This window comes from Sinocyclocheilus grahami, unplaced genomic scaffold (assembly GCF_001515645.1).
Source record: "Sinocyclocheilus grahami isolate Dianchi unplaced genomic scaffold, SAMN03320097.WGS_v1.1 scaffold614.1, whole genome shotgun sequence".
NCBI classification, from domain to species: domain Eukaryota; kingdom Metazoa; phylum Chordata; class Actinopteri; order Cypriniformes; family Cyprinidae; genus Sinocyclocheilus; species Sinocyclocheilus grahami.
Genome location: NW_015505793.1, coordinates 573,916 through 590,915, shown reverse-complemented (window position 1 = coordinate 590,915; position 17,000 = coordinate 573,916). Strand labels below are relative to the sequence as shown.

At 35.7% G+C, this 17,000-nt stretch overlaps 1 protein-coding gene across 6 annotated transcripts in view; it reads left to right on the top strand.

Moving 5' to 3' along the window:
* LOC107557689 (uncharacterized protein KIAA1211-like) overlaps window positions 1-16,120 on the top strand; it is a 48,247-nt gene extending 32,127 nt beyond the window's left edge. For 4 of the 6 annotated variants that reach the window (XM_016241190.1, XM_016241188.1, XM_016241189.1 and 1 more), the window contains 9 exons: window positions 745-903; window positions 5,373-5,432; window positions 8,550-8,708; window positions 8,902-9,007; window positions 9,671-10,017; window positions 11,059-12,283; window positions 13,133-13,257; window positions 13,622-13,709; window positions 15,428-16,120. In XM_016241190.1, the coding sequence (XP_016096676.1) occupies window positions 745-903; window positions 5,373-5,432; window positions 8,550-8,708; window positions 8,902-9,007; window positions 9,671-10,017; window positions 11,059-12,283; window positions 13,133-13,257; window positions 13,622-13,709; window positions 15,428-15,591 (2,433 nt within the window). In that variant the 3' untranslated portion in view covers window positions 15,592-16,120. Of the gene's footprint in view, window positions 1-744; window positions 904-5,372; window positions 5,433-8,549; window positions 8,709-8,901; window positions 9,008-9,670; window positions 10,018-11,058; window positions 12,284-13,132; window positions 13,258-13,345; window positions 13,466-13,621; window positions 13,710-15,427 lie in introns of those variants that run through there. The other 2 variants (XM_016241191.1, XM_016241192.1) reach the window with 2 other exon arrangements.
* The last annotated feature ends 880 nt before the right edge of the window (window positions 16,121-17,000 follow it).

The window sequence follows — 17,000 nt, the reverse complement described above, 5'->3', positions numbered from 1 at the left end:
TGATGTGGTTAGCGTATTACCCATAGACATACCAGATAGGCACTTTGTCACTGATCCAGACATGAGAGCAGCTCAGCAATGAAAATTACCCGTTCATTAAGAGAGGAATCAGCCACTGTTTGAAAGAAGCAGATCACCTAAAAATATCTGAGACAAAGCAAGAATTTATCCGAAGTGTCTAAATGCATTGACTGGCTTTTAGTCCTGATTTAGAATTATTTTCCTTTTTATTAAAGTATAGTTAATTCAAAATGAAAATTCTGCCATTATACACTGCTATAAAAATTTGAGGGTCAGTGAGATTTTTTTTTTAAGTTATGAAAGAAGTTTCTTATACTCACCAAGGTTGCATTTGTTTGATCAAAAAACATTAATATTGTGATTTATTATTGCAATTTGAAATAACTGTTTTGTACTGTAATATATGTTCAAATGTAATTTATTCCTGTGAATCAAAGCTGAATTTTCAGCATCATTACTCCAGTCTTCAATGTCACACGATCCTTCAGAAATCATTGTAATATGCTGATTTGCTGCTCAAGATTTACTACTTTTTAACAATTTAATGCATCCTTGCTAAATAAAAGTGATCATTTCTTTTTTCTTAAGATCATACCGTGCCCAAACATTAGTGTTTACTTAGTCTCATGTCAACACATTAATGGACACTATAGCAGGCAGTAGTAGTAGTGTGATTAATCTGTTTGAAGTTATTGATAATTCACGTTTCTGTCCTGTCTGTAGCTGCAGTTGAAGCAGGCGATTCGTCTGGGCTCTCCGCCATCACTCCTCTGCGGGAGGAAAGAAGAGGACGCAGGGGCTCTTTCTGAAGATGATGGTCTTCCCTGTAGCCCCCCGGAGTATTCCAGCCTCCACACTGTGCTGGCCACACCTCCTCACACAGTACAACTCTCTACACTTTTCCTTTCACATCAGTTTAGGGTGCTTTCACACTTGGTTCGCTTGCCTGGTCCGAACCCGAGTTCGATTGCTCCCCCTGCCCCCCGCTGGGCTGCGTTCATATTATTTTATTTGGGTCCGAACCGCGGTTCGTTTGCGTCATCAAGCCAGCAGCTGTTTAGCTGTTTTACCCATTGCTTAGTAACGACGGCGCAGGAGAAGGTGGCAAATGCATAACATTGCTCTCTGCACTTTTATATATTTATGTTTTTGAACCGTTCGTTTTGTTTACAAAGCTTCGGTACATAACGGCACTTATGTCTGTTTTACGAATGTACTGCAAATGCTCTAAAAAATGCTGAAGGAGCACAGAAATTAGATATACAGCTCTCTGTTTGCAGCGCATCAGTCACGCTCATCAGGAAAGTGAGTGAAACAAACACACATTTTTATCAAATAATACGTCATTAATAGCGGTTCACTTCCGTGATTTGGTACGATTGCGTTCACATCAGCAGCGAACCGTACCCCAGACCACCCTATTTAAGCAGACTCGGGTACGTTTCGCGAGTGCGCACACAAGTTCGGAAGATACTGTGGGTGCACACCAAAAGTGCTAGTGTAAAAGCACCCTTAGACTCATGGATTTCTGTGGCACTGATATAGGCAAGGCAAGTTTATTTATATAGCACATTTCATACACAATGGTAATTCAAAGTGCTTTACATAAAAGGAATTAAAATAATCATAAAAAATAATCACAACAATAAAACAAGGAAATTAAAAACTTTTAAAAGAATCTAAAATTGATTTAAAATTAATTAAAACCGTTAAGAAAAAAAAAGCTTCGAAAATAATATAGCTTTGATTTGTAAAATGCACAGACAGCTGAAATGTGTCACACAAGCTTTTAAAATCAGACTGAAATGATCAGACACCTTGCTAAAAATAAACTTTTTAGTCGTTCAGTTCTAATGTTGAGATCCTTCAGAAGGATCTGCAGAGCTGTAGGTGCTACACACAAACAGAAACAGCACTAGGTTTGACAAATTTAAGGCCTTTCCACACTGAGCGCAAAAAAGCTAAACGAATATCGGACGCGCTGGAATAAAACAATAGATTTCTATGGAGGCTTCCACATAGACCGCGAACATTCGCGCACCGAAAATGCTAATGTTTTTTTTTTCGAACCAGTCTGACGAATCTTTTCAGTTTCACAAAGCAAAAACACAGGCCATCCAATAAGATTTGAACTAGGCTCACGTGACTGCAGCAGCTACTATATTTACTAGATATATTTTCTGTATGTGATTTGTATGCATCTCATGGTATTTTAATAGCAATGTTTATGACAAATATTAGCAGTGTAGCATTATTAAACATACAAAGAGTGCATGTGTCTGCTTTTTAATCAACTATAGATCACAATTGGAAGTTATTACAAGCACTCGATGGTTTAAAGTGGGTAAGCAAGTACATTAATAATTACATACATTTTCAAGTGTAGCTTGATGCTAATTGTACTTCTAATTATATTTTAGGATGTAGCCTATTCTTGTAAGCATCATAGATAGTTTGTTTCTGGTGTAGAACCTTGTTTCTCTTAAGTTAATGCTGTATATTGAGCAGCGGATGATGTTAAATCCATTTACGTCATACATATCTGAGGAAAAATGCATTGTTGGTCAGCGCCACCTAGTGTGCAGGCGTCAATTAGCAGAAAGTGAACAATCGGTTTATTTTTGGCTCTGTGAAAAGCGTGTAAGAGCCTCCGACATCACGGGGCATGATTGAAAACACAGGAAGCTCCCTGCTGAGTTCTATAACAGGATTAGGTGCCGTGCCGTTCCCCTCGCTGTACCTGCCTCCCCTCAGATCTCTCCAAAGATGTACACAGTCCCTGTCCTCACTTACCCTGAACTTGAGCACAGCGAGACCAAAGATGCTATTTAATTTTGAAAATATCATATAGTGGCAGTGAGTTTTGAGATTTTAGTCCATTTTATCAAACAAGTGAAAATTTATTTTTGGCAATCATATAACTGTGACGTGATTTGGTACGATTGCGTTCACATCAGCAGCGAACCGTACCCCAGACCATACCCCCTATTTAAGCAGACTCGGGTACGTTTCGCGAGTGCGCACACAAGTTCGGAAGACCGCGTTCACATCATCCAAACGAACCGAACTCTGACGTCAATCGAACGCGGGTGCACACCAAAAGTGCTAGTGTAAAAGCACCCTTAGACTCATGGATTTCTGTGGCACTGATATAGGCAAGGCAAGTTTATTTATATAGCACATTTCATACACAATGGTAATTCAAAGTGCTTTACATAAAAGGAATTAAAATAATCATAAATAATAATCACAACAATAAAACAAGGAAATTAAAAACTTTTAAAAGAATCTAAAATTGATTTAAAATTAATTAAAACCGTTAAGAAAAAAAAAGCTTCGAAAATAATATAGCTTTGATTTGTAAAATGCACAGACAGCTGAAATGTGTCACACAAGCTTTTAAAATCAGACTGAAATGATCAGACACCTTGCTAAAAATAAACTTTTTAGTCGTTCAGTTCTAATGTTGAGATCCTTCAGAAGGATCTGCAGAGCTGTAGGTGCTACACACAAACAGAAACAGCACTAGGTTTGACAAATTTAAGGCCTTTCCACACTGAGCGCAAAAAAGCTAAACGAATATCGGACGCGCTGGAATAAAACAATAGATTTCTATGGAGGCTTCCACATAGACCGCGAACATTCGCGCACCGAAAATGCTAATGTTTTTTTTTTCGAACCAGTCTGACGAATCTTTTCAGTTTCACAAAGCAAAAACACAGGCCATCCAATAAGATTTGAACTAGGCTCACGTGACCGCAGCAGCTACTATATTTACTAGATATATTTTCTGTATGTGATTTGTATGCATCTCATGGTATTTTAATAGCAATGTTTATGACAAATATTAGCAGTGTAGCATTATTAAACATACAAAGAGTGCATGTGTCTGCTTTTTAATCAACTATAGATCACAATTGGAAGTTATTACAAGCACTCGATGGTTTAAAGTGGGTAAGCAAGTACATTAATAATTACATACATTTTCAAGTGTAGCTTGATGCTAATTGTACTTCTAATTATATTTTAGGATGTAGCCTATTCTTGTAAGCATCATAGATAGTTTGTTTCTGGTGTAGAACCTTGTTTCTCTTAAGTTAATGCTGTATATTGAGCAGCGGATGATGTTAAATCCATTTACGTCATACATATCTGAGGAAAAATGCATTGTTGGTCAGCGCCACCTAGTGTGCAGGCGTCAATTAGCAGAAAGTGAACAATCGGTTTATTTTTGGCTCTGTGAAAAGCATGTAAGAGCCTCCGACATCACGGGGCATGATTGAAAACACAGGAAGCTCCCTGCTGAGTTCTATAACAGGATTAGGTGCCGTGCCGTTCCCCTCGCTGTACCTGCCTCCCCTCAGATCTCTCCAAAGATGTACACAGTCCCTGTCCTCACTTACCCTGAACTTGAGCACAGCGAGACCAAAGATGCTATTTAATTTTGAAAATATCATATAGTGGCAGTGAGTTTTGAGATTTTAGTCCATTTTATCAAACAAGTGAAAATTTATTTTTGGCAATCATATAACTGTGATATATACACTGTAAAAAAAAAATCCGTAAAATTACGGTAAAAAACCGGCAGCTGTGGTTGCCAGAATTTTACCGTAAATAATATGGTAGCAACATTTTAGGTTTTACAGTTTTAACTTAAATTTAGAGTTAAATACCGTAATTTCATTAACTGATATAATGTTAATATACCAACCTATTGAAGTACTGAAATCTGTTTTGAACCTTTGTAATACACTGATAACCACTAAATGCAGGTGGTGATGATAAAGTCACATGATGAACCAAAGCCCATCACAAGCAGCTTTTTAATAATAACATATATAGAAGGTGCACAGTGACATTCACACAAACACTAAACACCATCATGGTAACACACATGAAACTGAAATAATGCAATAAACATTAATTTAACAACATTAGGTGTAACATACAACCCTAATATACAAAACTGATAAGAAAAACAGTTATTTGAAACAGTTATTATAAACAGTTATAGAAACGGGTATTTCAACAAAAAACATCAAATTTGAAATGTAACGCAGGGAATTCTGGGAATGTCAATTTACGGTTATTCACTGTAAATTATACATCTTTTTCACTTCCAAAAATGGTATACTACCGTGAAATTACATGTAATGTCCAATACAGTTTTTTACCGTATATAGTAGGGGAATTTACCGTTAACCATTTAACAGGTATATATATATACAATTCTTGTAATTGGTAAGGTAAAATGATTTTGTGGATTTGGGGGTCATTTATGATGGAAAAGCATGTTTTATGTCAAGCATTTAAACAGGAAATGATTGCAATATGTCTCTTTACCGTTACAGTCGGTGGATTTGACCCAGAGTTCCTTGAGCATGGATGCTTCAGACAGTGAAGATGATCAGGTGACGCAAGCACACATAAATCACATAGCACATAATCAGAAATGCCTGAATGGTCTGTGAAAGGCTTGTGTCAAAGGGATAATTCACCCAAAAACTGAAAATTCTGTCATCATTTACTCACCCTCATGTCTTTCCAAATTTGTATGACTTTCGTTTATCTTCAAAACACAAAAGAAGGTATTTTTAATTTAACCTGAGAGATTTCTATCTTAAAATAGTAAACAGAATTGTAAACATTAAGCGTACGTACTTGACATGCAAGAATAAACCTGAAAACCTGTAACCTTGTAAATCATCAAAACTATATAACGCAATAATTTCTCTTCAGAAGACTTGGATTAAACAGCTTGATTCATATTGATTGCTTTTACAATGTCTTTATGAACTTTTTGAATCAAGAAAGTTTTGGATGAATGCAGTTTCAGTTGAGGGACAGAATCTCTCAGGTTTCATTACAAATATCTTCATTTGTGTTCCAAGATGAACGAAACATATGGGTTTGAAATAACATGAGGGTGAGTGAATGATGAAAGAATGTAATTTTTTTTGGTGAACTGTCCCTTTAAGAGTAAGCACAAACATGCTTTGAATGGTGATGCAATGCATTTAAATAGTTTGTAGGCATTTAGTGATCCAACTAAGCACACTAACACAGTGTTTCCAATTTTACATTTAAATGTCTCCAAGTAATGTTTTGATCATTTGATCAAATGATCATTTGAATCGAGCACCTCTGGGTGTGGAATCAGACTAGTAACAAGTTTGGAATGTTCCATTAAGGCCAATGCTGAGAGATTCATATTAAGAGTGTGCTTATCTGCTGTTGTTTTGGCTAGTTTGGATCCTGTAGAACTTGTTCAGCTAAGTGTTGTGTTACCAGCGGTATTGAGAGATACTAACATGTATTCAGAACCAGTACTTTCACAGTCAAAGGCAGTTTGAAACACAGACATTAGAGAGCAGGTCACTGCTTGTATCCATTAGAAAGGTTAAATTTGAATACAAGTGTTCAGTCTGTGCATTGAAAGGGCATTTCTGCACAAGCATCTCACGCACAACACCAACGCCTATCTGAAACTGCTCCAAAACAATCTCAAACCCCTGAAAAACATGCACTCTTGGACTTGTATTGTTGCCAGGGCTTAAAATAGCTCTCATGTGTTTGTGTTATGCAATGCTTTGAGCTGGACCAGAGGCTGTTTTGAGCAATTGGGTTTTGGTGAGAAATGTAATACTTGTTGGATATTTTAAATGGGGATTCATTTTTGTTATATGTGCACTACTTTTCAAAAGTGTGAGTTCAGTAATGTTTTTTAATGCCTCTTAGACTCACCGTGTCTGCATTAATTTGATCAAAAATACAGTAAACGGTTATATTGTGAAATATTATTAAAATAACCTTTTTTTTTAAATAACTTATTTTAAAATGTAATTTTTTCCTGTGATGCAAAGCTGAATTTTCAGCATCATTACTCCAGTTTTCAGTGTCACACGATCCTTCAGAAATCATTCTAATATCCTGAAGAAACGTATATATGCTGCTCAAGAAACATTATTACCAGAGTTGAAAACATTAGGCTGCTGCTTAATATATTTATGAAAACCATGATAAATTTTTGGCAGGATTCCTTAATGAATAGAAAGTTCAAAAGAACAACATTTATTTGATTTAGAAATCTTTTGTAACATTATAATTGTCTTTACTGTCACTTTTGATGCATGAATTTAATGCATCCTTGATAAATATAAGTATTAATTTCTTTTAAAAAATACCTGAGCACAAACTTTTAAACAGTAGTGTAATGAGTGCGGTGCACAAATACTATTGATTGAATGCTTTGTTTGGAGTGAACCAAAAAGGAACCAAGAAATAGATGAAACCGCAGAAAAAAATGGATAAAATTGTAAAAACAAGTGTTTACATTTTATTAATTTTTCAAAATTTTCCATATTAAAGTTGATGTATTTATTGGCACCCTGCTCTCTAGACATCATATCAGTAATGGCTATTAAAACCCATATTAGTTAATCACTAGTGACATTTGACAGTGGTGTTGAATGCTGGCTGTCCTTGACTGCAGGGGTTACGAGTGAAGTAGGCGTGTGGTCTGAAAAGCATTCCAGCGGTTCACCCTCGCAGCCTGGCTGTCTGCTGGAAATGGGATATTCCAGCAATCTGGGTCAAAACGGCTGCCAAGCTGGACCTGAGCACAGCACAAACACACGGCTGGCTCACTTAGAACTCATTCACACCAGTTCCTGATGTACTGTGCCATTAAAAGCATGCTAATTTTTATTCTTTTTTTTTTTTTTTCAAAAGTGTTAACTTGAATTAATTCTCTCCTTTTTATGAAAACACGTTTCTTACACTAAATAAATATAAAAGGTAATTGTGACTTTTTCTGACTTTTCTTATACCTCGCAATTCTGACTTTATATCTTGCAATTGACTATTTTTCTCAGAATTGCAATAAAATATAAACTTGCATTTCTGAGAAAAAAACTCAATATTGATTTATGTTGCTGCAAAATTGTTTCGAATTTAAGTGTGAAAACCTTCCTTCAAATGAAGAATTATTTAAATAATAATAATAATAGTTTAAAATGCAAGCAGCCTTCAAAAATCAAGACTTGGTATTAGTGATGCAGATCTGAGTCTCCAAACGAAAAAAAAAGCTGTGCTTATACATCCGTAAGGACAAGCAAACGAAAAACATTGCCAACATAACCTTCAGTTGTTTCTGCTGGAGAGGCTTTTGTTTGTGTTTCATTCTGAAAGGAAATAGCTGAGGACAATCATAATAATTGGTCACGATGAGTCAGTGTTGGTGAAAGTGGCAGAGTGTCTGGTTTTTATTTTTTTTTATTACGGTTTATGACCACGAACAAGAATTTATTCTGATGCCACTGGTTTTCTGGTGGTTAAGGGATGGAAGGAAATGCTTTGAATACAACCGTCTATTTGAAACTGTAACCCAAATATGCATGTTTTGGTGGGGAAGTAGCTTGAAAGAATTTTAAGATTTCGTATTAAAGCTGTAAACAAATTACACATCTTATTGAACTGATGTAGACTTACTAACATCTGTCATCCATGTCCCCCTCCATCCTATAAAGATGTCTTATGAAGCTTCTTCGAGACCCGGCACACCTCAGGGCTCCGTCCCCGTAGACTTCAGTTTTCCCGCCAGCTCCGTCTCCTGCTTAGACAGCTCAGCTGCCCGTCACCGCATTGCTGTCAAAGCCAATGCTTGTGTCAAGAGAAAGCCTGCCAGCGTAAGATTCTTCACATTAACCATTCATATGCTTCAATTATTCATGGTGTCTTATCATATCAGGCCAACAAGCCGTTTAGTGATGTTTTATTCTCGTTTAAGTTGTCTTTTTGAGCGATACAGGAGCGATCCTGGAAAAACTTCATCTGTTTGTTTTAGCGGTTGAACGGTGCTGTGTGCTTATTCATGTTTAGAAGCAAATGTTGGACAAGAGAAGGGACCTGAGAGAAAGAGTGCTACTCAGAGACAAAGAGGACAAAATGCGGATGATGGTCACAAGTATTGGAGAAGAACAGAAAAGTATGTCTGTATATACACTACAAAAGTGTTAATTGCAATTGTCACCTAAAAGAGCTATTTCTACCTGATTTAATCTATAAAATTTGTTTTGTTGACTTTTTTTTTTTCTTTTTTTTTTTTGAAAGAAACAAATATTTTTATTCGGCAAGTATGCATTAAATTGACCAAAGGTGTCAGTAAAATAATTTGTTACAAAAGATATTTTAAATAAATGCTGTTCTCTTGAACTTTCTATTCTTCAAAGAATCCTGGAAAAAAAAATATGCCACCGTTTCCACAAAAATATTAAGCAGTAGAAGTGTTTTCAACATCAATAATAAGAAATGTTTCTCGTGCTGCAAATCAGCACATGAGAATGTTTTCTGAAGGATCATGTGAAGACTGAAGTAATGATGCTGAAAATTCTGATTTACATCACAGGAATAAATTATATTTAAAAAAATGTACAAATAGAAAACAGTTATTTTCAATTGTAATATTATTTCAAGTTTTTACTGTGTTTTTTATTAAATAAATGCAACCTTGGTGAGCAGAAGAGACTTCTAGACTTCTTTCAAAAACATAAAAAAATCTTACCGACCCCAAACTTTTCAATTGTAAAGTAATTCAATAACTGTTGTTAGTAGTTCAATAATAGTTTTTCTGTTGTTCAATTTGGTCTAGATTTGCCCGGAGAACAGGTGAATGATTCAGACGGTGAATCATTTGCTTCTGAAGAAGAGGAAGAGGAAGTGACTACTCCAACATCCTCCATCTTTGCCGGAGACGTCTCTGAAGGAGAGGAACATGTTCCTGCTGAGGATCACGTCCCCAAGTCTGAGGTCCCAGAATCCTCTTGGGAGCGTCCAGTAACACTCGAGCTGCAGGCCGATGACTTCCTGTTGGACACAGGATGTGAGGTCGTTCCTGAGGAGCAGGGGTCACTGCTTGAGGAAGTGTTGAGCTCCCTGAAGAGCCCTCTTGCATCAGGACTAGCACTGGAGCATGAGAATATGCTTCTTCAGAGTGAGGTACAGCACATTCAGTGGCATTTTCAAGAAGATTGCAACAATGAGACATTGCATCTGCAACTTACTGGCATAATTGTTAAATAAGGGTGTCTGAGACAAAGAAATAAAAAGTGCAAAGCTCCTAGAAATGTACTGTTTGCATTCATGTTAGTTTTGAAAACTTTTGTATGATTTTCATTCAAAGTTTAAATATAATGACTCTAAACTAGTAATGTGGTGTAATTAAGTTTTTCTTATACCTTAAATACATGTACATATCTTAATAATTATTTTCAAATGATTGAAAAAATACTTCAAATGAGTTTTTAAATAGAAATAAGTAAATAGTATTTTTTTTACAAATATAAATTATTTATTCAAAAATATAATTCAGTTTTTTGTTGTTGTTGTTGTTGTTTGTTTTTTATTAATTTTACAACCCAAACTAACTTCTAACTAACTAACAGTCATGAGGGTCTAAAGGGGTTGTCTCTGATATAATTTATTTATATATATATATATATATATATATATATATATATACATATAATATATATATATATATATATTTACATATAATTTATATACATCGCTTTGATTTGGACAAATATTTTTCAAATGTTTATTATATTTTAACTTGCATTTCTAAAAAGTTTTATTTCTTACTAAAATAAAATGAAATAAAATAAAATTATTTTGTCTTTTATTAAATGTTTATGTATTATAGATTTTGATTTAATATTATTAAATATATAGTATATTTATATTCTGTATAAATTCTTTATAAATTAATATAATATTCTTAATAATAAAGGAATATGTCAAACTACTCAATAAGAATTTAATATTTTTATTTAGGCAGTTGTTTCATGCAAGGTTTTTTTTTTTTTTTTTACTTTATGCCTCCAAAAATAAGAAAATTGAATGAATATTATTTCAGAAATTGTATTTTTATGTCACTGATGTATGAATTGTATTTTTGATACATTAGAAATGGCATTATGTCATTGATCTACAGTACAAATTAATTTAATTTGAACTATTTGTGCTTCCTTTTTGTAGGTGGAATTCATAAACAGTGAGAGTGTGGTTTCTCGGCTTGAGGAAGGCAACAAAGATCTTCTCGATTCCTCAGAGCCTATGGTGACCACAAAGGAGCAGGTTCCTCTACCAGACTCGCTTTCAGAGTCATCTGTAGATTCAGAAGAGATCTCCGAGGAGACCACAGAGGAAGAGGAGCTGCTGGAGGTGCCAGAGTCTGCTGATGCAGGTCACCAAGTGCCTGAAGCTGATGACGAGAAACAAGCAGACAAGGCTGAAAGTGCCGAAGAGGACGAAGAGTTATTAGAATCGCCAAAAGCTTTTGCAGTAAATGTGACAGAGCAAGATGAAGATGCTGTTGAGGATGAAGCTGAAATGGAGACAGAAACCAAAGACGCTGGAGAAGAAGATGATGAATTGCCAGTGGTGGAACCTGAGAAAAGGGAGGACTCTACTAATGATGTTGAACGTCAAGAGGTCGGAGGTCAGACAGCTTCTCTAGAGCCTGAGAAAGATGAGACTTCATGTGACCAAAGAGAATCATCTGCAGTCAATGTGGAGAACATTCCTGAATCTGATCCGACAGTCCGAGATGATGTCTGGAGCTCATCAGAGACCAGTGATGAGCCTGAAGCCTCTGAAGCTCCGCCAGAGACGCCTGTCGAGGTCCTTCTTTCTACTGTGGCTCCTGTGCTAGAGAGTCCAGTTCTCCATTCTCAGTTGTCTCCTGTAGATCAAGAAGAGCAACCTGAGCCCAACAAGCTGGATGTGTCTGGTGAGCCTCAGGAAGTGTCTTCAGAAAAACTTGAGGTTGTTTCTGAGCAGCAAGATCAGCAAGTTTTTGAGTCGCCTACAAGAGAACTGACGGGAATCGCTGAGGTTCGACCTCGGTTCACCATCACCCCTGCGTGGCAAAGGTCATTGGCTTCTGGAGGCGCCCAAGAGCAGTCCCAGACCATCTCAGCGGTGCCACCAGAGACTAATGCCTCTGATGAATCGCCCCAAACAGAGACGCCCCATGCTCAAGAAGAGACGACCCTAGAGACCCCGTTTGGAGTGCGTTTGAGAAAGACTCCAGTCCTGCACCGCTATGGTTTAGATGGAGAATCGCCTTGGAGCCCAGCGCAAACAGAGTCTTCAGGGGCGCAGGAGACCCTGGACCATGACCAGAGTGGCCGGAAGCCCATCCCGCCAAAGAAGCCCGATCTGCTAGTTGACACTGTGATGTCGGCCAGAAAAATCCCAGGTTACCTCCATTCTTAAAAAGCTGATTTTGTGTGTATACATATGCAAACAAATAAATACATTTGTAAAAAATATAAAAAAAATTGTAATCAGGATTTTGTCTTGTTTTCCAGTAAAGATATTTAAAATCCTCAAAACAGTTGCAAAATTAAATAAAATACTTTTTCTTATAATTTATCAATTATTTCCCTTACTAAATTAAAGTTAAATCTAAAGTCATTTAAAAAGTCTTATGTTAATTTTTATTATGCTATACTATTACTATAAGTTAAATTATTTTATTACAAATTTAATTAAAATTATCATCATTAAAATAAAATTTATTTGTATTTATTTATTTAATTTATCTAGTAGGGAATGGTCAGAATATTTTTACTGTAAAACAGGACAAAATACTAATTATTTTAATAATTTAAAATGTAATTTAATTATAATAATTATTCAATTTAATTCATATTTGTTATTGAATAATTATATATTTTGCTATATAAAATAGGACAATTGCAATACCTATACTGCTTAATAGTGCATTCAGTTTAGTGTTCTTTTGGTATTTATTTGTAGGCATAAATTTAAATAATCACAATTTATGTGATTATGACAACTTAAAATGGAAATTGCAATGCATTTAACTTGCATAATATGACATTACAAAGCAAAACACAATATTTAGAAGGAATACTGTAAATAATACATGGCACGGCTTTATTTCATTGATCAGCTTTTGATTGGATCTTGAAAAGTGAGTTATATTATTGTTTGGCATAGTTTTTTATTCTTCTGTGTTATGTCTGCAAAAAAAAAAAGTATCATAAAAATAATATGATGCATATTTTTTGTCCTATTTCAGATACAGGGGGAAGAATATCTGTTGGTAGCACCGAGTCTCCAAGCTGGATCTCTGTGGCCAGACAGAAGCAGAGGAACTTCATCGAGAACTCGCCAGAAAACTCTCCAGAGAAACTTCCCTCACAGGTTTGTGCTGTTCCTTTATATACTGAACAAATATGTCATGTCAAATCTTACCCGGTTCTCAAGGAAGTGTCTGAAAACTGTGTCTTAGCATCATGAAACAACAGGACAATCAGATTCACACATGTATCCTACTTCCATGCTGCAGCTTGGGAAAATGCAGTGTTCTGCAAAGATTCCATGAGGTGAAATGAAACGAACACTAAACCAAGTGAGGTTTTATTTCAGGATGCTGACTCTTTTTTTGTGGTAATTTGTATTAGCCGATGCTAAAAAAATGCTTTAGTCCTTCATGGATCTTTTGTGTTCTTCTCTCAAATATTGTTTATTTTCCCTCATTTTTTAAAATGTGTCCACTTGTTCTCAGGGGGACGTCAAAAGACAGGATTCACCGGACACTTTATCAAATCCAATCGCCAAAGAGCAACTGACACAGCCATGTTCACCTTTACAAGGTAATAATCTTTCCATTAGGATCATTCACTGTCATGGCCTTACATAGCAAAGCTTTAGGTTAGATTTAGGTTTGTTCTGTTTGGTCTAAAAAGTGCAATGACCTGCAAAGTCCGAAAATACGGTTTTAATCTCTTAATAGCACGAGGTTATGTTTTAAAGGGATACTCCACCCCAAAATGAAAATTTAGTCATTAATCAATTACCCCCATGTCGTTCCAAACCCGTAAAGGCTTTGTTCGTCTTCGGAACACAATTTAAGATATTTTGGATGAAAACCGGGAGGCTTGTGACTGTCCCATAGGCTGCCAAGTAACTTACACTGTCAAGGTCCAGAAAAGTATGAAAGACATCGTCAGAATAGTCCATCTGCCATCAGTGGTTCAACCGTAACATTATGAAGCGACGAGAATACTTTTTGTATGCGAAGAAAACAAAAAGAACGACTTTATTCAACAATTCGTCTCCTCTATGTCTGTCCGCAGGCAGCTTACGCTCTTCTGTGTCAGCCGCGCCACAAGGATACGTTTTCTACGTGTATTTACGCTTTGATTTGAACGAAAACAGCGCATCCTTCTGGTCCTTATTTTTTGTTTTCTTCACGTACAAAAAGTATTCTCGTCGCTTCATAACGTTACGGTTGAACCACTGATGGCAGATGGACTATTCTGACGATGCTTTTCGTGCTTTTCTGGACCTTGACAGTGTAAGTTACTTGGCAGTCAATGGGAGAGTCACAAGCCTTGCGTTTTTTTTTATATCTTAAATTGTGATCCGAAGACGAACGAAGATTTTACGGGTTTGGAACGACATGGGGGTAATTGATTAATGACTAAATTTTCATTTTGGGGTGGAGTCGCGTTTTTTTTAATATCTTAAATTGTGTTCCGAAGACGAACGAAGATTTTACGGGTTTGGAACGACATGGGGGTAAGAGATTAATGACTAAATTTTCATTTTAGGGTGGAGTATCCCTTTAAGCGCAGATTGAAAAGGAAATCAATGTCTGCCCCCTAGCGGATATGTATTGTAACTGTCTAAATTTCCTATATAATTCAATATAAATACTACAATCATACAGTACTTTTTCTTACTTTCACACTGCCAGCCAAAAGTTTGCCAGAAATTTAATGCATCTTTTCTGAATGAAAGTATTAATTTCTTCTTCTTTTTTTTTTATTGGACTTTCCCCAAACCTTTGAATAGTAGCGTATCAACGTTTCCACAAAAATATTAGGCTGCACAAATGGCTTTAACATTGATAATAATAAGAAATATTCTTTAGCATATCAGAATGATTTCTGAAGGATCACTGAAGACTGGAGTAATGATGCTGAAACTTCAGCTTTGATCGCAGCAATAAATTAAATTGTAAAATTTGTTAAAATAGAAAGCAGTTATTTTAAATTGTAATAATATTTCACCAATATCTGCAGCAATAAATTAAATTGTAAAATTTGTTAAAATAGAAAGCAGTTATTTTAAATTGTAAATTGTATTTCACAATATCACTGTTCCTACTGTATTTTTGATCAAATAAATGCAGCCTTGGGGAGCATAAGAGACTTCTTTCAAAAAAAAAAATGTTGTTTAATTTTGGCTGGCAGTGTGTGTGTCAGATCTATTTAATTGCATAAATATATTATGTAATAGACTAAAGGAATAATCTATAAATGAAGATGAATATCTAAGCTGTTTTACATTGGTTTTGAATGAACAGTGTTCTGCTCCCTTGAACTGAACAACACATCCACGTTAGAGAAGGAAAGTAAGAGAAGCGCTAACCCGTCCGCTGCACCTTTGGTCCAAGATGAGCCTCCCTGGCTGGCTCTCGCTAAGAAGAAGGCCAAAGCATGGAGTGAAATGCCCCAGATTGTTCAGTGAAAAGCCCAGCTGGCAAATGGACTTCATAATTCTCCTCTATATTTTACATACACATGAACAAAACTTTGCTTAATCAGCCCGGTGTCATTTATGTTTTTTGACGTCGTAAAGGAGACGGATGCACAGTAGACTGGGGCTTATGGGTAATACGTTGCATTTGTAAGTTGATTTGCAACAAAATACATTTACATTAGTTTAATCAGACTGTCACAGGTCAGAGTTCAGAATGCTTCAAACTGAGGAAAACAATCCTAACAGGTTTTGCATACAAAAAGAAAAAAACATTCCAAAAATTTGAAAATGATGAGCCGCCATCAAAGCTTTATTTAGTGTTTTTATTTAGGACTGTTTGGAGACCGTCACTGCTCTTTATTAAGTAACTTTGCTATGTTCTGTTATAGCCTTGAAAGTTAGTAACACAGTTATCATGAATGGAGCTGAAGGTGTCTTTGTATTTATTTATCTCACTCTTGTATGTTTTATGTATTTTTGTATTTACGTGCACAGTTTTGTGACTTGTACATAAAAAATAAAAATAAATCAAGAAAAATAATCAAATGGAGCCATGTTTATTTGATCCAGCCACTGACACAGATGTCAGATTTCCTTCCTTTATATTCATTTTTCCTGTTTCTTCAGGATTGTAGTATGGTTTATTATCAAATATTTGATCCAGGTAGTATTTAATGCATATAATTGTCATTCTAAAAGCATAAAGTGTGAGCAAAAGATAACATTAAACCATCCAGTATTTTTTAATCTATGTAAAACCCAACATGTGCCGAGACAATAAAAATACAAACATTATTTAACATTATTAGTTCATGTTCATTCACTTAATGTTTTGACATTTCGAATCATTTGAATGAACAATAATGCTTATACATTATTAGGAATGGTTCAGAACAGATTTGGAGATATTTTGCATTGTATCACTTGTTCACCAGTGGATACTCTGCAGTGAATGGGTGCCGTCAGAAAGCTGTGTTTGTGAGAAGTGGCCTTAGGTTGAGTAAATTTTCCCTTTTGGGTGAATTATTCCTTTAATAAAACAATGTATTTTAAATGTTGTTGACAAAAGTTCTTTACACTTATTAAAGGGATAGTTCACCCAAAAATGAAAATTTGCTGTTTATCTGCTTACCCCCAGGGCATCCAAGATGTAGGTGACTTTGTTTCTTCAGTAGAACACAAACGAAGATTTTTAACACAAACCGTTGCAGTCTGTCAGTCATATAATGGAAGTGAATGGCAATCACGGCTTTGAGAGTCATAAAACATACACAAACAAAACCAAATTAAACCCTGTGGCTCGTGACAATACACTGATGTGTAAAGACACGGAACAATCGGTCTGCGCAAGAAACTGAACAGTATTTATATCGTTTTTTACCTCTGATTTACCACAA